The 24,507-nt window shown below is 33.7% G+C and overlaps 1 protein-coding gene across 1 annotated transcript; it reads left to right on the forward strand.

Moving 5' to 3' along the window:
- Positions 1-318: 318 nt before the first annotated feature.
- On the forward strand, positions 319-21,434 carry LOC133202099 (SWI/SNF-related matrix-associated actin-dependent regulator of chromatin subfamily A-like protein 1). The gene is made up of 17 exons (XM_061337881.1): positions 319-402; positions 1,374-2,149; positions 2,364-2,414; positions 2,853-3,036; positions 10,071-10,221; positions 10,628-10,789; positions 11,983-12,048; positions 12,565-12,702; positions 13,554-13,633; positions 14,112-14,244; positions 16,082-16,152; positions 16,665-16,764; positions 17,275-17,460; positions 18,724-18,824; positions 19,327-19,414; positions 20,594-20,768; positions 21,191-21,434. The coding sequence occupies exons 2-17, from the start codon at positions 1,441-1,443 to the stop codon at positions 21,394-21,396; spliced, it is 2,601 nt and encodes an 866-aa protein (XP_061193865.1). The 5' UTR covers positions 319-402; positions 1,374-1,440; the 3' UTR covers positions 21,397-21,434.
- Positions 21,435-24,507: the final 3,073 nt, after the last annotated feature.

Here is a 24,507-nt window from a genome sequence, read left to right on the forward strand (position 1 = left end):
AAAGACAAAAATTGTGGGTGATTCTTAGACTGGTAATTAAATAAATACTGAAAAATCTATACAATCTAGAGAGATAGACTAAAAATTCAAAAGATCTGATAAATCCTCTGGGAAGGGGGGTTATATCAATTTAATTTTTTTTAATTAGAAATTGAAAACCTGTTTTGATATTTAGAATTGAATATTTTGGAATTAGATACTTTCTACGAGTTTGAGTTGTTACTCGGACCGAATATATCTAAAGTCGAAACGACTTGTTACCGTTAATTTATACGCGAAAGTTCGAAAACCGAAAGTACCCGGAGATTGAGATCCGAGAAGAAGGCAGAAAACATCAACTGATCAAGATTATCGGCTTATGTACTGTTAAGTCTTTCATATGTCGTTCAGAAGATATCTCTGGTAATAATCTTTGAGATAGATTAAGTGTAAAATATTGAATCCGAAGGGGAAAATAAAATCACTGTAAAAATGATGAAGGTTTTAAGGCTTTATTATAAAAAGGAAAGTGATAAAGTACCTAGTACTTATTTTATTTTTTCTTATGATATCAATAATAATATCTTTGATAGGGAATAATTCATTGAGCAAGAAGTTCATGTTTGTCACAATGCAACTATTCATTCGAAATTCCTCGTACTCTTGTTTTTTCACTAATCCGAGATCCTTCCGACTCTAACCCCTGCATATATATTTTGAAATGTGCAGGGGCTGCACATGTCAAAATATAAAAGCAGGGATTAGAGTCAGATGAATCTCGGATTAAGACATTTGGGGGAAATAATCAAACAACAAATTAAAAATCAATTTTTTAGAGTTTTAAATGGTACCAACTATATCATTACTAATGACAGCAGGGAAAATAATACCACTCAGTTGGAGAAAAGATGCCTATTTTGTTTTGGAAAGGGGGGGGGGGGCATTTAGCAATCCAGTATCAGGGCTTTCAAAAAGATTAGAAACAGGCAGTACTTTTACAAAAATAGGAGGTACCTAGTGAAAGTGATTTTATCTCAATGTTTTATCAAAATTTTCTCCATCAAATATTTTGGTCAGTGCAATCCTGATTTCAGACGGGTAAAAGTACCGGATACCGGCAGATTTTGAAAATTAAAGCCAGCAGTTATACAGACAATGAGAGGCCTGACACATGTCAAAAATGAAAATATGTAAAAGCTGGGGTATAAGGATATTGTCAGAGTGGTACATACAATATTATAGGAGTCAAAAACATAATGAATTCCAGGTTATGCATCTCTGTCTTGTGAACTTCCAAATATGTATTAATGCAATTTTCAAATACATACAGGCTCAAAATTATATTGCTGTTATGTTATTGGTGGTATGTATATCATTTGTTCATGTACTTTCAGATTGCAACTAATGGATTGAAATGTAAAATAAAGTACGAATCTGTTCACTTCTCTTTGGGGAAAAAAAATGTCATCTTTAACTGAAGAACAGAAGAGACGAATCGAGGAAAATAAAAGGAGAGCATTGGCTAAAAGGGCAGAAAAGCGAAGTCCAGTAAAATGCAGTCTTCAAGATCAGAAACAGCGAATAGAGGAAAATAGACAGAGAGCCCTTGCGCTCCGAGCTGATAAACACAGCCCAGTGAAAGATTGTCAATCTACAATGGTGAACAGTTTGGCAGCAAATGAAACACATAATACTAAGTCCCAGATGACTAGCTCATCTAGTATGTTCTATAATAAACAAACGTGTGTCCCTAATTCTGTAAAGCAGAGATTAGCTGACTCATACAATGAACCGATTGCTATTGGACAAAATAAAAACACTGCGAAAGGCGGCATTTCATGTTATAGTCACTCAAGATCTAATAACATAGGTGACTCAAATAACAACAAGGCTAATGCGTTAAATGCAGGACTAACAGATAAATTCAAGACACAGGCAAATCGATCAAAATTTAATAAACCAGTGTCGCAGGGGTCGAGCCAAGATTCGGAGGCAAAGTTAGCTAAGATGGCAGATTCCGTAGCTTCTTCTGGAGGCTCCACACAGACAACTCTTGTGGGAGGAACAACAGCCAAATGTCTTCTGATCTCCAGGGAGAGGTTTGAAGTCACTGCAGGATATTACCCACCCCTCATTGAGTTGTTTAAAACTATGGCGACCAAAAAATATGGTGAGTATTATAAAAATTAAGTGTTAGCATTATCAATGAAGATATTTTTTTCTGAAAACATTCAGTATTGCTTTGAGATATCTTAATAACAGGTTATAGATCAAGAAGCTATCTATTTTTCAGAAGAGGAAATCATTTTGATAACTAATTTTTCTTGATTGTAGTTGTAACTCTCTCTCTCTATATATTTAAACTATTTTTTTATTTTGTACAGATGCTGTTACCAAAAAATGGTCATTCAAGTTGGAGGATTACCATAAGCTTGGTAAACATTCCTACATGTAACGGTGACCTTTTTGGTGGTTGGGGGGGGGGGGGGGGGGGAATTAACTCACAAAAATCATTTTACATGGAATTTCATTATACATACGTACATTCATTTTCTTGTCTATGGTTCATCAGTATTTTCTTTGTTCCAATTGAAAACCTTTTACCAGGAATTTAGTTTTAAATTAGTATTTAATTAAGATAATGAAAGTTACATGTAATACATATGTACATTTGTACCCAGGATACATGTATGTTATGTACATGTACACATTACATTCGAAACTAGGGTATTTTTATATAAAAAAACAGAAATATTTACTGTAACCATGCTAATGGTAAAATCTTGTATTTAATTTACTTTTTGGATTTATGTATATCTCCTCAGATCACCATCATCATAACACATTTTATTTTATGTCTATGTGTATTACAGTGACAGGGATGAGGGCAATGAGTCCACAGGTCAGACTGGTGACACTCCCTCAGGCAATTCTGTCCACTTTCCAGCAACAACTTAACGGCATCTATCCTGACAGAGAAATTCCATCTGCAAATCTGAACAATCTGGATCACAGTCTCGTCAACTCTTTACTGCCATTCCAAAGAGAAGGCGTTAAGTATGTGTCAAGGAATTTCATTTTTTCAAGTCAATACTGGAACATGTTGACTACATGTACATCAAGCTGTTTTTTAGCTCTACTGGTCAGAGAGCTTATGCGATAGTAAGGTGTCCGTCGTCCGTCCGTCTAGCTGTCCGTCTGTCTGTAAACAATTTTTCAAAATGGTACTCCACCTACAGTTTTGGTCTGATTTCGATATAACTTGGCACACAAGTAGACTACACTAAGATACATAATTTAGTGCATCGGTTTTTGATTTTGATGAACGGTGTTGCCATGGTTACAAAAAATATAAATATCTTTGACATCCATTTAAAATGCTACTCCTCCTACAGTTTTGGTCTGATTTCATTATAACTTGGCACACGAGTAGACTACACTAAGATACAAAATTTAGTGCATCAGTTTTTGATTTCGATGAACGCTGTTGCCATGGTTACTAAAAATAGAAATTTCTGTGAAATTCCTTTAAAACGCTACTCCTCCTACAGTTTTGGTCTGATTACAATATAACTTGGCGCACAAGTAGACTACACTATTATACATAATTTAGTGCATCGGTTTTTGATTTCGATTAACGGTGTTGCCCTTGTTACTAAGTAGAAATTTCTGTGAAATTCCTTTAAAATGCTACTCCTCCAACAGTTTTGGTCTGATTTTAATATAACTTGGCACACAAGTGGACTTCACATTGATACATAATTTAGTGCATCATTTTTTGATTTCAATGAACGATGTTGCCATGGTTACTAAAAATAGAATTTTTTTTGAAATTCCTTAAAAACACTTCTCCTCCTACAGTTTTGGTCTGATTTTAATATATAACTTGGCATACAAGTAGACTACACACACTAAGATACATAATTTAGTTCATCGGTTTTTGATTTCGATGAACAGTGTTGCCATGGTTACTAAAAACAGAAATTTCTGTAAAATCCCTTTAAAACGTTACTCCTCCTACAGTTTTGGTCTGATTTCAATCTAATTTGGCACACAATTAGAATACACTACGATTCATAATATGCATTTCGGTTTTTGATTGTGGTTACTAAAAATAGAAATTTCTGTGAAATACTTTCAAAACGCTACTCCTCCTACAGTTTTCCTTTGATTTCAATATAACTTGGCACAGAAGTAGACTACATTAAGATACATAATTCTATTTATTAATGCATGTTGCAAATCCAAGTGCTACTTTGTTATACGAACAGACCAGTAGAGCTACAGTCCTATCAGAGACTTCTGGTTTTTTTTTTGTTAAAGCTCAGTGATGATTCTCTTCCAATATTTAGCGGAATTCCGCTAAATTGAATCTAAGAATCCGATATTTATGAGTGTTTTCTGATATTTTGGTTCTTTCTATTTTTGCAGCAATCTGTTTTGGTTTTTAGCTCACCTCGACGAAGTTGAGATGAGCTTATGCTATACCCCTGGCGTCGGCGTCGGTGTCGGCGTTAGCGTCAGCGTCCCGGTTAAAGTTTTAGGAGCAAGTCCATTCCCAAGTAACTATAAGCCCTACGTGGACCAAACTTGCATAGATGATGCATTTAGGGATGGACACTACCACACTTGCTTCAGATGCTGGATCTGACCTAGATTTTCCAGATGAGCGACCAGGTTAAAGTTTTTGGAGCAGGTCCATTCCCAAGTAACTATTAGCCCTACCTGGACCAAACTTGCATGGATGATGCATCTAGGGATGGACACTACCACACTTGCTTCGGATGCTGGATCTGACCTAGATTTTCCAGATGAATGACCAGGTTAAAGTTTTTGGAGCAGGTCCATACCCAAGTAACTATTAGCCCTACCTGGACCAAACTTGCATGGATGATGCATCTAGGGATGGACACTACCACACTTGCTTCGGATGCTGGATCTGACCTAGATTTTCAAGATGAATGACCAGGTTAAAGTTTTTGGAGCAGGTCCATACCCAAGTAACTATTAGCCCTACCTAGACCAAACTTGTATGGATGATGCATCTAGGGATGGACGCTACCACACTTGCTTCAGATGCTGGATCTGACCTAGATTTTCCAGATGAGTGACAAGGTTAAAGTTTTTGGAGCAGGTCCATTCCCAAGTAAGTATAAGCCCTTCCTTGACCAAACTTGCATGGATGCAGGGCTTGACATTAACACTTGTCTGGTACCAGTGAAAAAAAATTACGGACAAGTGAATATTGTTGGGCGCTTGTCCGATTGTACAAGTGCATTTAAAGAAGTCTCAAAATAATAAAAAGAACGACTGTCGAACGTTTATCGGTACTGTAGTTCAAAGACGGAAGCAGTATGTACCTAATACCGAACTTCGATCCCGATATGGATCGCTATGTAGTTGAGTTCACACTCAATCGGGATCGACGTTCTCTAATTGCATACTACTGCAATAATCTCCTATGCAGAGTTGTCGTTCGTTCCTCTCTGAATGTATGAGCCGATGGTAGAGAGTGCTACTGCAAAGGCATGGAATTTACGAAGTTTGGATTCTGTTTGATGTTGCCAGTCCATTTATGTTGTTGTTAGGACAAAGTCTAGATAAAATTTTGTGTTATGTGTTTGTTGTATTTATCAATAACTCCATGAATCAATCAAACACATGTAATGGAATTCATTTTAGTTTTCAAGTTAACAGTATTAGATCTTTATTGAAAATTTTTCGGACAAGTGAAGTTGAAGTTCGGACAAGTAAATGTCTTGGTCACTTGTCCGAATGGACAAGTAGGAAAAAAAGTTAATGTCAAGCCCTGGGATGATGCATCTAGGGATGGACACTACCACACTTGCTTCGGATGCTGGATCTGACCTAGATTTTTCAGATGAGTGACCAGGTTAAAGTTTTTGGAGCAGGTCCATTCCCAAGTAACTATTAGCCCTACCTGGACCAGACTTGCATTGATAATGCATCTAGGGATGGACACTACCACACTTGCTTCAGATGCTGGATCTGACCTAGATTTTCCAGATGAGTGACCAGGTTAAAGTTTTTGGAGCAAATCCATTCCCAAGTAAATATAAGCCCTACCTTGAACAAACTTGCATGGATGATGCATCTAGGGATGGACACTACCACACTTGCTTCGGATGCTGGATCTGACCTATATTTTCAGTTGAGTGATCAGGTTAAAGTTTTTGGAGCAGGTCCATTCCCAAGTAAGAATAAGCCCTACCTGGACCAAACGTGCATGGATGATGCATCTTGGGATGTACGCTAACCAACCTGCTTGGATGCTGGATCCGACCTAGATTTACCACATGAGTGAATTTTAGCCATATTTTTACCAAATTAGCATGGATGATGTAGCTAGGGATGGACACTTCAAGACTTGCTTTGGATTCTTAATCTGACTTACATTTTCCAGATGAGTGACCAGGATAATTTTTTTGGAGTAGCTATATAACATTATGGCCTGTTATGATTAAACTTGCACAGATGGTGCATCTAAGGATGAAAACTTCCAGACTTACTTTGGATGTTGGAACTGACCAAAATTTTCTTGATTAGTAAACAGGATAAACGTTTTCTGAACAGGTCTATTTTCAAGTAACTATAAGTCGTACTTAAACCAAACTTGCATGGATATTGATCTTGGGATGTACACTTACTAAAAAAAGAATATGCTGTGAAATTTGCCTTACTTAAAGATAAGATTCGTCGAGGTGAGCTTCATAATCTTTGATTACTTATGTTTGTCTGGGTAAAAACTTCACTGTTGAACCACTAAAAAAATTCAAGTTGTTTAGTCTTTGTTTTGATCTAGTCTGCATTATCCAGGTGTTTGCTTTTATCTCCAACTAAGGTAAACACAAATGTAGGGATGATTCGGACTTCTTTACAATGGCGTGGCGGTTCATTCATCCAGGTCAGGATGTAAAAGCTTTGGTATCGATTTTGAGGCCACTTGATCAAATGCTCAGCATGATTAGGATTACTGATGTAAGCACATAGAGGCCATGTACACATATAAAGGACTGTCAGTGTTTCAGTTCGTCACAGTTTTGTCAATCCTGAAAGATTATTGTCACCCATACCAAACCATTCTCACAATTTGCTCGACATGAGCAGCTCACGTGAGGACTAACCAGATTTCCTCACGTGAGTTGCTCATGTGAGTCTTATGCGCAATTTAACATGCAAATTAGGTGAAATGCTTGCGTGAGCAAGATTCTGCACATGTGCATTTTTTGCTCATGTGAGGAATTATTTTGCTCACCTAGAATTTTGCTCACATGAGGCTCATTAGTCTTATGTGCAACAATTGCTCACTTGAACAAACAACAATAGAATAAAATTTAGATTACAAATATAATATACATACATGTATATTTCAAAATATTTAATTCCTCAATAATATTGAACATTTTAAATAATTATATATATTTGAGCAACATGTAAAAACATGCATAAATGTTCAGTGAACTTCATTTTTCAAACTAAAAATTAACCTAAACTGAAAATTAAATAAGATTTAAAATTAAATTAAATGAACAACTAGTATATACTACATTGAACACATTTCTCTGTATTAATCTTAATTATAAATGTATAAATTATGTACAATACACATCATTGTATAAATTATCAAAAAGTTAGATTTCCAGTAGATTTACAGAACATCCAATGTAAAATGTATATAAGTCAACCGTTTTGGACTGCACTGGATTGATTAAAGTTGTCTCTAATTGACAGGTTAATGTAGATTTGTCTCACATTGCTGAATGCATGGCAATCATACTTGGGTGTGAAATAAAAATTCCAGCAGTCATAAGAATTATAAACCTTTCATCAAGTTCATTTTCCTTGCATTTCCTTTAAATGAGTGCCAACTTCAGAGCTTGGTCTATATATAAGGGGGCTAATCTGCAGATCCCTCAATCAGCAACTTTTATCTGCAAAAATTTTGAATTAAATATAAGTATTATAGTTTTCATGGTTCAGTTAAATTAGTCATGAAAGGCAAGTTAATAAAAAAGTCATATGCATCAATATTAAGCAACTTATCTTGAAAGAATAGCTAGATTATAGATTACTGCACTGAGCTGTACACTTTGACCTAATCTAATCTACCTACCATATTTACAGTTCTTAAGAGAATCTATAGAGAATTTGCAAATTATATTAAGGAATATTTGATCCATATTCAGAACTATAAACATTAATGATGTAAATTACTGTAATTACTGATAAATTAACATACTGCATTTAAATCTAAATTAAGTTTTACTAATAATAACACACAAACTTAACAGATTATGTTTTATAAGTAGCTATAGTAATCTGAAATGAGAGGGGGTATAATATACAAATCCACTTACCCTTTTCTCAGCATACTTTAGTGCCAGCAAATCTTTCAAATTTTCCTATCACTCATTGTGGCTGCATGGTCATTCATAATTGATCTTTAATATTTCCTCATCTCATGGACTTATGATACATTTGTAACTTTTAAAATATGTTGACACCCAGTCCAATATGGTGATGACATGTATTTCCCAAAGCATATTTCACTTCTTTACTATATAAAATTAATCTATATACTTTCATACCCTCACAAACATTCGTATTGAAATTTTGAACTGGTCTGAGAGACTGAGAAGTGCGCACAAATCTGACTGGCTCCCCTCATTGGACACAGCCCTAGTTTTAAGAAACTGTGGGGGACACAGCAGGCTGTTAAGGTAGAAGATAGCATTTGCAAATTGATAAGAAATCCCTGACTGGCTTCCAATTATTTGTGATGCTATCAACAGGAAGCATTAACAGTAACTCATGGGCAATTGTAATGAAGGCTTGTGAAAGCTTGGACCACACAGAGTGACAAAGTATTGTATTTCCTCACGTGAGCATTTGAAATGCTCATGTGAGAAAATGAGACTTGTAATTCTTTGGTTTTGGTTTTACCTGTAATACTGAATTTTGACCATGTCCAATATCCTAACCTCTTTCTCACGTGAGAAAATTGAACTTAGAAAAATTACTACCAATGCTATATCTTTTTATAAGGCTGTTCATACGTGAGCAATTTGAATAGACTTTTGCTCATGAGCATCCAAGTGAGCATAATTTTGCACATGTGCACTTTGGTTAGTATTTTCCTCCCTAACAGAGACTAACAATCTGCACATGAGCAAAATCAAATTCTACCTAATTTGCATACATTTCTTACTAGATTCTCATGTGAATCTCATGAGCTGCTCATGAGCATTTGTTAGAATGTTTGGTACGGGCATTGTAATCATGGCCAAAAGACCATCTGTTATTAACCTTTCATGTGTTTTTTTGATCTGAAACATATATAAGGTAATTTTATTGAGTGCACTGATGCTGCTGGCCTTGCATTCATTACATAAAACACATTTTCATGGAAAGAATCAAATGACTGCAGGAAATACATATGAAAGTCTTACTTTACTTTAACTGGAATTTTCCACAGTTGTCATGGAATGTTTTAGATATATGCCTGCATGCTAATTAAGATTTGTACACTGTAATGTAGATTGAACTGGATTGATGAAATGAAGTTTGCTTAGCAGAAACTGGTTATTTTTCTGTAGACATAATTTAATGGGAACATAAGCACTTAATTAGCACATTAAAATACCCCTGTGAGAGGGTGCTGTGTAAGCCTGATCTTCTTTGCTTTGTCCAAAACTTTCATTTGACAATTTGTAAATCAATCTATTGCCTGCTAAAATCTTACACATGCATTAAAAGTGAAAATGGAGAATTATAAAATTCGAGTAAATCAACCCCAATAAATGATACACAATCAAAAGATAATGCATATATAAATAAGACAGTGTGTCACAAAATGTGTGATTTAAACAAATTTTTTTTCACAGTGAATTTTAATGTTCAATTTTTAATGGTAAGGTCTAAGTTCAGATTGAATTTCAAGTAGGAATTTTTTGTCACATGCCAAATAAATCATACTTCAAACTAAGTGAAATGAGTGAATGACCTTTCTTGCATTTTTTAATTAAATTATTTCAGGAATTCTGGGGTTCTGAAATTGTTATCTCTTGCAGTTTTGGAGTCCACAAGCAAGGTCGAGTCCTGATAGCTGATGACATGGGTTTGGGGAAGACCATCCAGGCAATCTGTTTGGCCTGTTACTATAAGAACGAGTGGCCCCTTCTGGTGGTGGTTCCCTCCTCGGTCCGATTTGACTGGGCTCAGGTGCGTGTGTGTTTTTGCGGGAAACCACTACGTTAATGTACTGGCTTAATTTGTATTTGATAGGGCTGGGGTGATTCACTTCCTTCAGTCTGTATTAACACTTATCAAGGATATTTTTTGTCACCAAACAATAGGTTTCATGATATTTCTAATTGATTATGAAATTTTCATTTTGTATAAAAAAAAAACAGTATATTTCTTCTCAAATAAGAATGATTAATTCATTTAGTAGTTGTATGTCTATGATCTGTAGTAAAACAAAATCTGCACTTAATGAAAAAATTGTGTTAATTTTTTAAATTTTTTTTTAAAAACATGTTTAACTTGGTAAATTCAGCAATGTGAATTTCTTTTTTCCTTTTATAAACTCGTTAGATTTTTGTGTAAATTGCTTTTATAATTTCAGCAACTAGAGCGCTGGGTACCCAGTCTAGACCCACAGGAAGTATATGTTGCCATGACAGGAAAATGTAGCCTATCAGGTCACAAGGTCTGCATCCTTAGTTACGAACTCATGGCCAAGAAAGCTAAGGAACTCTTGGAGAAGAACTTCAATGTCGTCATCATGGTAAAAAACGTCAGAATGGAAAACATTTTAGGTTGCCTTCACCTGTGAAGATGTGAAATTTTACATACAATGTGAAAGTTGGTATAGGTATTGGGTATCTTATTCAAATCATAAAATGACAGGTACAAAATTTACAGAATTTAGTCTAAATTGGGGATTGATACACGTATGTATAATTAGTCTTGTATGTCCATGCAGTTACAATATAATCATTGTGTGGGCTCATTTGTTTATTTTATCAACATGGTCATCTAAGTCCTGATATTAATAATGAATGTTATAAACACACGTAAATCTGCAATTATAAAAGTAATTATAAACACACACAAAAAAAGATAACACATGAAATACAGGGATGAGTCATAACATGATATTCAACATTATGACAACAATCATGACGTACATGTACATGTGTGATATATACACTGTACCGCACTCTGAATAAAGGGCAATAACTCTAGACTAATTCAACTGAACTGATTAATTGGAGCTTTTAATCCATAAAATCCATATGGATTTAATAAAATCTATAGATTTTGAAGTAAAATTGATTTTGGTAATTTAGCTTGGTAAATCCAAAATATTTGTCAAATATTTACCTTATAACCAATGACTTTATTAGCCAGGTATTAAAAATATCTGAAATATGTACAGTTACACAATGTTCTTACCAAAGAGCTATGTTATAACCTAGCTTGATTTAAGGGTAACGAGCACCTACATCAACAAAATAATTAATAATAAAACAGTTTCAGATGCCAGAGACATGAATAACACACATGTGATTCTAACTTTAATAACATTACTTAAAGCTGAATTTTAAATTTGAAAAACTTTATTCAAATGTTGATGCATATACTGTGAAAGCACTAATTTTCGTGGGGGTTAAATTTTCTTTTTTTTTTTTTTTGGTCTGGTATGAAGAGACCCACGAATTCATATCCCCCACAAAATGTTATGTCTTAGTACCAGTGTATACCGGTATTTGTTCCCCTCAAACCAGTAATTTTTCCTTAAACCATGAAAATTTGACCCCCTTAAAAATAAATGATTTTACAGTATCTATCATAAGGCCCTGATTAGGACAGGAGATACTATAACACTGTATGTAATAATCAGGATACCTATATACAGAATATTTTTAAAATACTGAAAGGATTTTGATAAATGATTTAAAATTTTATTTTTATTAGGATGAATGTCACTTGTTGAAGAATTTCAAAACAGCAAGATGTAAAGCAGCCATGCCCATTCTTAAGGTAGGTGGCCCATTCTTAAGGTAGTTTTTTTTTTTAAAAAGAAAAATAAGAACTCTATTTGCAGTACTCTAGCTAAGTTAGATTCTTAATACAAGTTTGCATTTAAATGTAATTATAGATTATTTAAAGTGTTATTTAAGGAGGGATTCTTGTCTGGTTTCTGACTAGATGAAATATTCAAAGTATATTTGCTTATATGTCTTATATATTTAGATGTAAGGGATTTAAAAGATCATATTTTTCTTTCCTCATCATAATTGTACAACTTTAAATAGAAATTATAAACTGAGTTTGAAATCTAGCAGGGACTATATTTTTGGCTGAATGACGGCGTATGAAAAATCTCCTTTTCTGCTTCTCAAAATTACTATAGTACAATGAATTTATAAGTTAAAATGTTTAAGCAATCAAAGACTTAAAGAAAATTTCAATATATGGTTTATGAATGTTCCACACATTGATGTTCTCTGCCATGTATTTTATGGTGATCTACACTTTTTGATTTTTTGGGTATAGGCTTCTAAACGTGTGATTCTCTTGAGTGGAACTCCCGCACTATCTCGGCCCCAGGAACTTTACACCCAGATCTGTGCAGTTAAGCCCTACATGTTTCAGTACCAGGATTTTGGGGTCCGTTACTGTGATGGGAAAAAGGTTGGTGAAAATTTTTAGCTGTGTACAGTCACTGTGGTTTTTTTCCCTTATATAACTGGTACCGATAAACGGTATCATTCCCAATTTTAAAAAATGTTGATTTTCCCCAAATTTTGACTCAAACTTCCCAATTACACTACCAAGGAACAGAGTATGATGACATCATAATTCTCTTCATATGAAATGTTGTATGAGTTGACTAAATGTTTTACTTTATCATAAATCGAAAGAAGAAATCAGTTGTAATATATGGCAGAACCAATGTCTTACAGACTCGTCTTACATTTTTGACAACTTGAAAGCACGAAAATGTGAGAACAAGGCACATTAATATTTAAAACAATGAATATTTTGTTGTTTATTCTTTAGAATTGGGATTAATATGTAATAAGGTTTAAATAAACACAAAATAAAATTCATTTGTTGACATGACAGAAAATGTCGGAGGGATTTGGAAGTCCTAACTCCTTATTCTTTAAGTATTTTACCTTGGATGTCTTGAATTCTTGGATATCTCGAAGTTTCTTCTCGATACTACATGTGTATTGAGTTTGAGATAATGAGGTTTGACTGTATTTTGACGCTATTTTTCCAAATTGAATCGGTACTGGACCCATTCCCAATGACTACATAAAAATCGCTTAACGAGGATAACTAGGTACTTCTTATTTCATTCAGATACATTATTTTTACCTTAATTAATATTGCAGTCCTACATATATTTTAACGTATCTTAACTTTTAAAAAGTGAATTTTAATTTATGTTATATACAAGAGAAATTGAATAATATTTTGGATACATTCAGTAGGTAGTGTACAGTGTTGATTCTACCTATATGTCTTTTGTTCAGAACCCCTGGGGCTGGGATTTCTCAGGATCATCTAACATGGAGGAGCTACAGATTCTGTTGGAGGAGAGCATTATGATCAGGTCAGTCAAAAGTTATGTCTTACTTTAGCAGTGTAGTAGGTCTATTTATATTGTTTGATCTACTGGCGTACACCGTTTTATAGAGGTAAATGTACATGAAATTTGACCCCCCCCCCACCCTTTATGCTAAAATCAAATATTTCATAGCTACATGTATATGTAGGTATCCAATAGTAGTATAGCTTATGAAGCTATATAAAAGCAATATGTACACGTAGCTATTACGATAGGTTAGCATGAAGCTTTACACAATACACATCATTTTATTCAGCTTCAGGGTACATTGAAATTTTATTTTTACCTAAATATGTATTATATCTATACATACATTTAGCTGGTTTAAAATTGTCATTAAATGAATAAATGATACTTGCACATGTAAGTGCATATTCATTGATTGCAGTTTTGCAGCTTGAATTGTAAATTCATGTTATTTAACACCTTTAATCAGTAGATTTGCTTTTCTTTCGTGCTTCAGGAGGTTGAAGAAAGATGTCTTGACCCAGTTGCCAGACAAAGTGAGACAGATGGTCTTATTAGACCCAGGGTCTGTAAAGACAACCAAACAAATGGAGCAACAAAGCAAAACCATGGAACTCAAGTCTCTCAAAGTAATTAAAAAAATTATTGTAAACTTGGTTAATTTGAAGGGTTAAATATTTGATGATTTTCTTCATTAAGAAATTTGGAGAATGGAAAATTTGATGGTTTAATTGTCTAAAATTGCTCTTTAACAAGGATAAGAAACTTGACGAGTGGAAATTCCAACAGTTCTAAGTCAATTGCCAATATTCTATCAATGTTTCTACATTTTCATACTTTGCACAATTGCAGCTTGTGAAAGAAAACTGGAGTTATTTTTCTCTTGCAGTCTGTTAGTTCACTTAAGGCAAGCTAAGGACTTAAAGTCAGCTTTCTCAGATCACATTGTTTACATTTACCCTCGGTCTCTTACCATTGCATATTACTGATTTCTACTTAAGTCTGATATCATCCAAACTTGGCCAAAAGCACCCTTTGATAAATGGGTTTCAATTTTTGTTCATTCTCCCTGCATACTGGAACAATAAAGGAAGATAACAGTGGTGTGGAAAATTTGGGGATTATTTGATTTATATATCATAAAAATACATAAGCATACCACTGAATCCTACATGTATATGACTTTTTATACGCCCGTCATAAGATGGGACGTATTATGTTACAGCGTTCATGTCCGTCTGTCCGTCTGTTAGCTTTTTTGTGTCCGGCTCATAACTTTAATACTATTAGGACTAGAACTATCAAACTTTGTCAGCTGATACATCTTGGGTAGAGGGTGTGTTGTGCATTAAAAGTAGGTCGCTCTGACCTTTAATTAAGATGCTATGGCCAAATTTGGAAAAATCCTGTTTCGGCTCATAACTAGAAAACTAATAGACCTAGAATCATCAAACTCGGCCAATATATGCATCTTATGTAGAAGGTGTGCCGCGACCTATTTCAAGGACACTGTGACCTTTAATTTAAGTGAAATTTAAAAAAACTGTCTTTTAACTTTTTAATTACACAGTCCCAAAAGATGTAAGAATATTGCATTATCCTAATTAAAAAAATGTTAAATCAAGAAAATACTTATTTTTTTCATTATATACTTTACAGCAATCTGCAACAAATCTAATGTTATAAGAGAAATTCCACCTCTCCCATGGGTGTAATTATCAAGCACTGGTCAAGAAGAATTTTGATAACAGAAAATAGCATGTCAAATTAGAGAGAAATTAATGAGTTTAGTGTAAGGAGATAACTGGTAGAGCATCTCTGATCAAGCAGGTGTTATCTATATCTCTTGGGAATTGGGCTAAGGAATCAGCCTCTTGATTGAATAGTTTTGTTGGCTAGTCTATTTTTCAAGATAAATTTGTTGTAATTAAAAGTAATTAAAACTAATTTGATATGTATAATATAATTAAAACTAATTTGATAATGTATAATATGATTAAAACTAATTTGAAATAGTATAATATTTTTTTTATTTTAATTTTTATATCTTTACAACAAATTGCAGAGTGTCATGTCTCACTAAGATGACAAATTTATAGTCTAAAGAATAAACATAACTTGTTTTGATGTTTTATTAGGCTGTAGCATTGTTAATCAATCATAAAATATCCAATAAACAAATCTGCAGATGAACATTTAAGCTCTAACAAAAACCAGTGGAGAAATATATGATGTATTATTTGTTATAAGTAATACCTACACCACAGGAGATGTTTGTACATCAAACATTATAAGGAATGGAAAAATCATTGAAATCTTTGTAAGGTTAACATGATTTTCTTGCACTTTAAACTGTTTATGATAATTGAACAATATTTGATGGGCGTGTTATGCTGTGGTGGTGTTTTTTATTATCAGTTGAGACAAGATGTACATTGACCTTTATTATATTGTAATTTTATACAGGGAATGGAAAGAAGAGGTGCTCTTTTGGAATACTTCCATCATACAGGGGCAGCCAAAATTAAAGCCATCAAGTGAGTTCTGTTCTTAAAATATAGATTACGCCAAAAGTAAAGCTTTCAAGTATCAGTAGTTCATGCAACTGGTTTCTAATGTAGGCACACAAAAACAGTAAAATTCCTGGATGCAACATGTACAGTGTATAGACAACCAAAATGAAAGCTCTCCAGCATGTTAACATTCTTATATATTAAAATAATTTATTTCAGATTTTTTGTAAGTTATTGTCTCAAAATGAGACTAATACAAATTTTCACTGTAACCATTTGAATTTTCAAGAACTTATTTCATTCTGTATCTGACCTTTAATTTCCACAGCTCTGAAAAGATAAAATATATAAAAAAGCAGAAAAATTAGACATTTTCTCCTGAATAGTACATGTATGAAATATTCATCTTCTATTCATCTTCTCATAAAAGGGGAAATTTAAAATTTTAGTACAAAAACAATTTTATGAAATACTACATAAAAGTTTTGATGAAGAAAAGAATAAATTATATTTGATTGTATTTTATCTTTTTACAGAGACTATGTCCTGGACTTGTTGGACTCAGACAAGAAGTTTCTGATTTTTGCCCATCACCAGGAAGTCTTGGATGCCATAGAAACTGCTGTCCAATCAAAGGTTAAAATACATATTATCAAGTTAATGTGTTACGTATTTTTCAAAAAGGGAAAGGATTCCATAACTCCAAATTTAACATGATTTGGAAATTTTTTAAAAATAGTCTTGTGCATTAACATCTCAAAATTTAAAGATTTTAAGATTTTATCTGAGCAATACGGTGTCTTTTGTTGAACTACAGTCAAATTTCATTATCTTGAACCCAGTGGGACCAAGATAAAAACTGTGGGATATCCAATGACTCGAGATATCTATGTTAAAATATGTAAAGAAAAAGTGGTTAGGACTTCCACCTCGATCACTTCGACATATTCATAGTATTCATGATATCGAGGTTCAAGATAACCAATTTTAACTGTAAATAGAAGTTATTTTTGAATTCTTTTAGAATGCATCCAAGACATCAAGTATTGATCATACAATTACGTCTTTTTCATCATATTGTACTTGTTTATGTACCCAGTACAATTCTTTAACATTTTATCATTGTTTACATCATATTTTGGTCAGATTGAAAAAGGTTACATAAGAATTGATGGGAAAACCACGGCAGAACAGAGGAACTTTTTCTGCAAGAAATTTCAGACAAATGACTCGATTCGAGTGGCCATACTTTCTATCTGTGCTGCCAATGCTGGGTTGAATCTGTCCGCAGCCAGTCTGGTGGTGTTTGGAGAACTCTTCTGGAACCCTGGGGTGAATTTTGTTGATATTTTTTTCATGCAGCTCAACTACAAATTTTACTGTATTAGATTTTTTTCAGTAAAAATTTTCAATTTTACGTAAAAGTACCAGATAACAATTCTGCTAAATGATTTAGTAGACTCTTTATATAATCTCTGAATGTTGGATTACCAACATAGACCTATATAAAGTAAAAACATATTTCTCTATGTGGTTAGAAAAAATTCAACTTTTAAAGGTGCTTGGACACAGATTTGAAGTTAATATTTTCTCAAATTTTCTGTATAATATCACGACTTATATATTGCAATAGCATTTCACACGAAAATATAATTAAAAACTTATTTTATCAGGAAATCATTGGAACTACGAATTCCGGGACGTGTTTGATTAACACATCTTTGCACTTACCCTGGTACACAAATTTTAACTTTATCCTTAATATTTAAGAAAAGAAGCGATTCTGTTATGTATTAATGAAAAACAGTACATCTATAATCCAGAAAATTCAGAGTAGAAATGTTCGAAAGCAAAACCAACTCACCAGTATTGTCAGTCCGTGCTCTGTGATGTGTACAGAGTTTAACAAATTGAACACCCCCGTGAAACATAAACTGTTTTTGTAAACAGGGCACGAGCTCTGTTATTGTTAATGTTTATGATTCACCGGGTGTGTTCAATTGTTAAACTCTGCACACACCACTGAGCACGGACTTACAATACTGTGAGTGGGTTTTGCTTTCAAACATTTCTACTCTGAATTTTCTGGGTTATAGTTTTAATATTTTACTTTTATACACAACAAAATTGCCACTTTTCTTAAGTATTAAGAATAAAATTAGAATATGTGAAAGCGTAAGGATGTGTCAATCCAACGCGTCCAGAAATTCGAAGTTTTGATAACTTCGAGATGAAATAAGATTTTTATTATATTTTAGTATGAAATGCTGTAGCAACATATAAGTCATGAAATTATACAGAAAATTTGAGAAAATATTAACTCTGTGTGTCCAAGCACCTTTAACATCTGATATGCAATCATTCACTTAATGTACTCCTTCTAAATGCAGTCACAATTTTTGTCAATGTATTCACTGACACATATTCTGTAAGAGGACATATGAAAATTTGCAATAAAATGTCAACTACGTGTTTTTCATAAAATGAACTCAATGTCATGTATAGTCAATTTGCTGAATCAACATAGTTTGGTGTGTACATTAATTCAGTAAATCAGATTGAATTCTTTTGCTATTTCTGTGTTGTGGTTTACAGATTTTGGTTCAGGCAGAGGACCGAGCACACAGGATGGGGCAGAGAGACATGGTCAATGTCCACTACCTGGTAGCAAGGGGAACAGCTGATGACCACGTCTGGTAACTGTTAATGAGAGGCTTAGTTTACCACTTACCTGTGATTTTATTCTTACCTAACTGTTTATAATAGGTTAATCTTCAGTATCTGTGATTTTACTAACTGTAAGAGTTGATCTGATATACAGTAAAACTCGCTTATAAGGAAGTTATAAACAATATTCCTTAAATCTGTATAAAGAACATAGAGCAAAGTTTTCTACAGGATTCATGAAAGTTTCTTTATAACAGATATCCTTATAAGTGAGATTTTTATTACCAAGTTTAATTGATTAATGTAATGCTTATTTGGTGTTCTTTGGATGTGAAGAAACACTTTTTGTGGTTATTTATTGAAAATTACATGCACAATGTGAGTTATAGAACAGTCATGTAGATGTACAGATGTATTTAAAAATTTCTTAAGTCTACATATGTCTAAAATCAGAGTTATATGTATATTCCAAAGGTAGGGGGATACAATACCAGAGGCTTTATGTGTCACAGAATATCTCTCTATTTTTAGGCCACTCGTTCAGAAGAAATTGGAGGTATTGAGCAAGGCAGGTCTGAGTAAGGAAGACTTTTCCGCAGCGGACACCAAGACTGTTAAGGTACTGTAAACCAGGTTAAAATTATGGGTTGAACGTTTGTCGATTTTGATATTTTAGAAATGTGGCGAGTGAAAACTTGGACGATCTAATAACGGTGCTCTTTCACAAGAATGTGAAAGTTGAGACAAGTGGAAAATTTGATGATTTTTAGTAGTTAGTCAATTTCGTCTACTTATCCACATCGTCAAAGTTTCCACTTTTATATTAATAATTGAAGATTGTATTCACATTGTTGGAATAATCATATGTTCATTGTTACAATTTTAGGCACCCAGGTGACCTATTGCTGCATGTATCAGTTTATGTCCATTGTTGCATGTCACTCGTAAACTTTTAACATTTTCAACTTCTTCTCCAGAACCACTGAGCCAAATTCAATTAAATTTGGCATTTAAAACATTCCTTGGTGGAGAGGATTCAAATTTGTTCAATAGAGGGCCAAACCCTCTTTCAAAGGGAGATAATTAATTAGAATTTTTATACCTCTATTTAGAATACTGTAATTTGATTGTCTTGTTAGAAGGCTTTAAAACTTAACAAGCATTCTGAGAGTATTGCATTAGCAATACTAGTCCCCTACCGGCAAATGTAACCTGGTTCCCTTTAAAAATTGAAAATGCCATAATTCCGTAAAAAATCATTGAAGCGGAACGAAATGCAAACTTGATCTATAAGTAATCAAGGTAAAGTCACATACCAAACATCAGCTCCGTATCTCCAAGCGTTTAGAAAAAAATTACGGAAAACCCTAAAAAATTGAAAAGATCGTAATTCCGTCAAAAATCAATGAAGCGGAATGAAATGCAAACTTGATCTGTAACTCATCAAGATACATTCACATACCAAAAATCAGCTCAATATCTGCAAGCGTTTAGGAAAAAAATGCAGAAAACCAAGTGAGACAGACTGACAGACAGACAGATGGACGCACAGACTCAGAGGAAACCTGTAGTCCCCTCTGGTTTCACCGTCCTCGGAAATATGAGTATTTCCCAGTTTTTTGCCAACCCTGTTCTGTATGTCTGCATATGAGCTTTCATATTAAGGAGATGGTTCTTCCACAACATCTATCCATGTCAGCTAATTTTCTCTCATTTCTTATTTATAAATTGTGTGTTATATTGTCTTTAGTTTTTAAAATTGACAAATGAATATAAATATCAAGATTGTATTTTGCAGGATTCCAAACAGACAGATTTGATGCAGTTCTTTGAGGAAAGTTTTATGGAGGAGAGTATACTGGAAACATCACTTGATGAGGACAACCAGTCAAATACTGCAGAGGAAATTTCATCCAATAAAAATCCAGAGGCTGATCAAAGACTAACCAATCAGAATTCAGGAGCTTCTAAATGTAGCTAAACTTATTTTTCACAATATGTAGTGTTATTTATGCAATTAATATGCCATGCATAATCTGAAAGTTTTATCTTTCGGTACTAAGAAGTATTTTAATCATCAAATTGAGTTTACTTATGGTTAAACTGTTTTGTATGATTAGTTACTGTATAGAGAAATGTACGAGTATTAATCCAAAAGTAAGTCACAACTTTAATATCAAATGTTATCAACATCATTGTACATGTATATACTAATACCTCTATCTATTTTGACTTTTACCCTAAAATTTTCATTTAGATATATGAAGTACTTTTTAAAGATAGTAAAATAAACACAATGTTGGATCTCGTCTAAATATTGGTATAATAAGAATTATAGCAGTTCTGCAAGATTTCTAAAGTCTATTGTTTCGAATCACTATTTTAATTTTTACAGTGTCTGTTAAACCAGTGAAACCCAAAACAGAGCAGTCCTTATTTAACTACTTTGGTGCTAAAAAAGACAACTCAGAATCCAAATCAGGGGGCTGTTGTGTTTCTAAGGACTCTGTGATGGACAATATTGATGACGATCTCTTGTTTGATGATGATGAATGGCTAGAAGATATGGATGAGCCAAAAACTAAGAAATTAAAGTGCTGACATTTGTAGCTGTTGTAAATAAAAGTTATTGCATGTCATTTTCATTTGCATTTATGGATTTTTAGATCACTTGAGTTAAATGCTCAAGTGAGCACTCTGATATAAGTTTGTCTATAGTTCCTTCTTCTGTGCGTTAACTTTTACGTTTTTTTCCTTTTCTACATAACCACGGGACCAATTTCATCCAAACTTGGCAGAGGGTATTCTAGGGTACAGAGGATTAAAATGTGTTCTAACAAAGGGGAGATAATCATGAAGAAAAGGCAAAAAGTAGGATGGGGTCATATAAAAAATTATCAAGAACCAATTGGCTGAAAAAGATGAAAGCTTTCTAACAGTTTGTAGATTCAAATCTTTTCAAACCATAGCACATCTTGGTAAGGTTGGGCCACAATAGAGGATCAAAGTTTCCAAGTGCAGATCCAGGAATTTTTTCCATTGGGGTGGGGGAAACTATGGAAGCTGGTAGTTGTCAGGTAGAAAATTTTTTTTATCTGGTGGCCACCACATAAATAACTGGCAGCTGCCAGATAAATAGATAAAATATGCTACCTGGCACTTACCGGCTTCCATAGGAAACGAATCGTGTCTCAATTTTTTAAGCCCCTCCCCACTTGAAAAGTGGAGGATATAAAGTGTTGGGGGTGTCTGTCCATATGTTCTTCCATCCGTGAACACTTGAGGGTAGCCATGTCTGCAATTTCTTTTATACGACTAAATAAAATTTAATGAGACTTTCACAGAATCTTTATTACACAGTGTCAGTGTGCACCTCCTACATTTCATATTTAGGTTTCCCCTAGCAAAACAAGGACACTGCCATTCTTTCTATAATATTGGGGGTACCATCTGCTATCCAAAACGATTCCTTTATCACTGAATAAATTTAATGAGACTTTCTCAGAATCTTTATACACACCGTAGAAGCACACAATTTCATGGGAATAAAATTTCATTGATTAGTCATCTAAAAAGGTTTTGTTGGCATTGAATTTCGTTGTTTCCAAAGTAACCCTATTCAATATTTAGTCATATAAAATTTTTATTGTGGGATTCAATTTTGTTGATAATTGTTAACAACGAAATAAACGAAATTTAATCCCTAATGGATATTTCTGCTTTTACAGTAGGATCAGTGTGCATCTCCCACTTCACAGTTTGATTGGACAGGTATTTTTGGGTTTCCAATAACAGAACATGGACATCCCCATTATACTCGTATGGGAGCAGCAGGTATCATTTTGTGAGCTCAGTACTCACAGTAATTCTAATTTTTTTTTATTAAAAAAATAATACCGTATTTGGCCGAATATAAAAGGCATTGATGTAAAATATGCACCCCCCTAAAATTATGGAATAAACTTGATTATAATAAAATGAGGCCCATGGGCCACATCACTCACCTAAGCACTTTGGTTAGAGTTTTTGTTTCATAGATGGGGGTGCAAGTTTAAATAGTATTAATTGAACTAATTAAATAACTCTGGAAATTCCAAGGGAATGTCCTGAGTTTATACAATTCTGGCACCCCTTCCCCCCAGCTAATTGCCTGGTTTTTAATGGTAATGCATACTATGCATTTTTTTTCTGTTAGTGTAGATTCAAATTTGTCCAAATAATGTTAAATGATTTTAGACCACACTGAAGCAGTGAAATTTTCATGGAATTTTAATTTGCAAACTATAATTTATCGATTAGTGCATTTTCGAAATTGTTTAAATCATGACCCCTAGGGGATACATGTAGCCTGGAGCCCCAGTAAGGGATGAATTCTTGCATCTCCTCAGGAAATGCAACTTAAGTCTCTTTTAATCATGACCTCTTGGTGGGTGGGTGAGATCGAGAGGAGAAAAGTTTTGCTCGGGAATTATTATTATGTATTCTAGGAACAGACATACAAGCATTTAATTACAAGCATCCCCATGCAAAATCTAGTAAAAGATGTAACTCGAACTGGGATTATCATTTTGTATTATTAAAATTAGGGTCGACGTGATCATCAACACAAAATGAATCCATGTAAAATGTAATGATAATTTGTCAGGTATTGAGAATTTCCCAACAATTCAACAAATATCGATTTTGCCAATGTGTGTTATTATATGTACACTTTGCTCTGCTCCTAATGCAGAATAGTATATCTCACGATCAGAAAATATAAAATATGCTTTCAACATATCTAAATATCTTACCCCATCGCCAGTGCTTTTATTCGGATGCAAAAATGTTTATTTCATTTTGAGATGCACTTAATGCACAGTGTAAAAAGCAAAATGTGCTCCTCATAAAAGTTCCATTTTATTGGGATTTATGAAATATATTTAAAATTATTTCAATCGATAACTATGATAGAGCAGGGTTAATATATATATTGATATTTGACCCCTTCTTTTTAAAAAAAAAAAAAAATGTGGTACTCAGTATTGCATGTACATTTTCCGTGGTTACCTTTTGCGATTATCCGGTGTAAAATTTAAAAGCAGGCCCTGTAGAACACAATAGTACCCCCCCCCCCCCCCCACACACACACACACTTTTTCTGAGTATAGTATTCAGGTATAGTAAATTTTCATTAAGTTGCTGGTCCCCCCCCCCCCCACTACTTTTTGTTGCTGTAAGGTCGAACACTTGCAAATTCCAGGATTTTGACATTTTTTTCCTTTGCTTGTGTGATTATTTTAGGAGGTTGAACCCCCTCCCAATTTTGAAACCGTTGCTATGGGCCTGAAAAGTGCTAAATGTTACAGGCTTTCGTACAGCAACATGATCTGTTAGTTATCACAAGAAATTAAACAAAAAGATCGACTAAGATATATTGGAATTTAAGTTTTATTGTTTGGAATCATCATTGGATATTTCTTGCCATTTTACCTCAAAATTTTCTTTTCTACAAAAATCATTTCTCTCTCTCTCTCTCTCACTCTCGCAAAAACAAAACAAAAACAACAACATATAAATAATAAAAGAGGTACAAATATATACGCATTTACAACAAATTGAATGGACCCTAACAAAAATTTACTCTAGTTAACTATAGTTTACTATAGTTAACTACAGTGAAAACTTTGATACTTTGATTTACTATGAAACTTTACTCTGGAACTTTTTTTT

Source organism: Saccostrea echinata, unplaced genomic scaffold (assembly GCF_033153115.1).
Source record: "Saccostrea echinata isolate AGI-Se365-2 ecotype Australia unplaced genomic scaffold, CSIRO_AGI_Sech_v1 ptg000046l, whole genome shotgun sequence".
Lineage (NCBI taxonomy): Eukaryota > Metazoa > Mollusca > Bivalvia > Ostreida > Ostreidae > Saccostrea > Saccostrea echinata.

What these genes read in the sequence shown, in the direction of transcription:
- LOC133202099 (XM_061337881.1), top strand. Translation starts at nt 1,441, where the DNA reads ATGTCATCTTTAACTGAAGAACAGAAGAGACGAATCGAGGAAAATAAA. An exon ending in TTCCAAAGAGAAGGCGTTAA is followed by an intron (nt 3,037 to 10,070) that starts GTATGTGTCAAG and finishes TATCTCTTGCAG; the next exon opens with TTTTGGAGTCCACAAGCAAG. An exon ending in GCCAAAATTAAAGCCATCAA is followed by an intron (nt 16,153 to 16,664) that starts GTGAGTTCTGTT and finishes ATCTTTTTACAG; the next exon opens with AGACTATGTCCTGGACTTGT.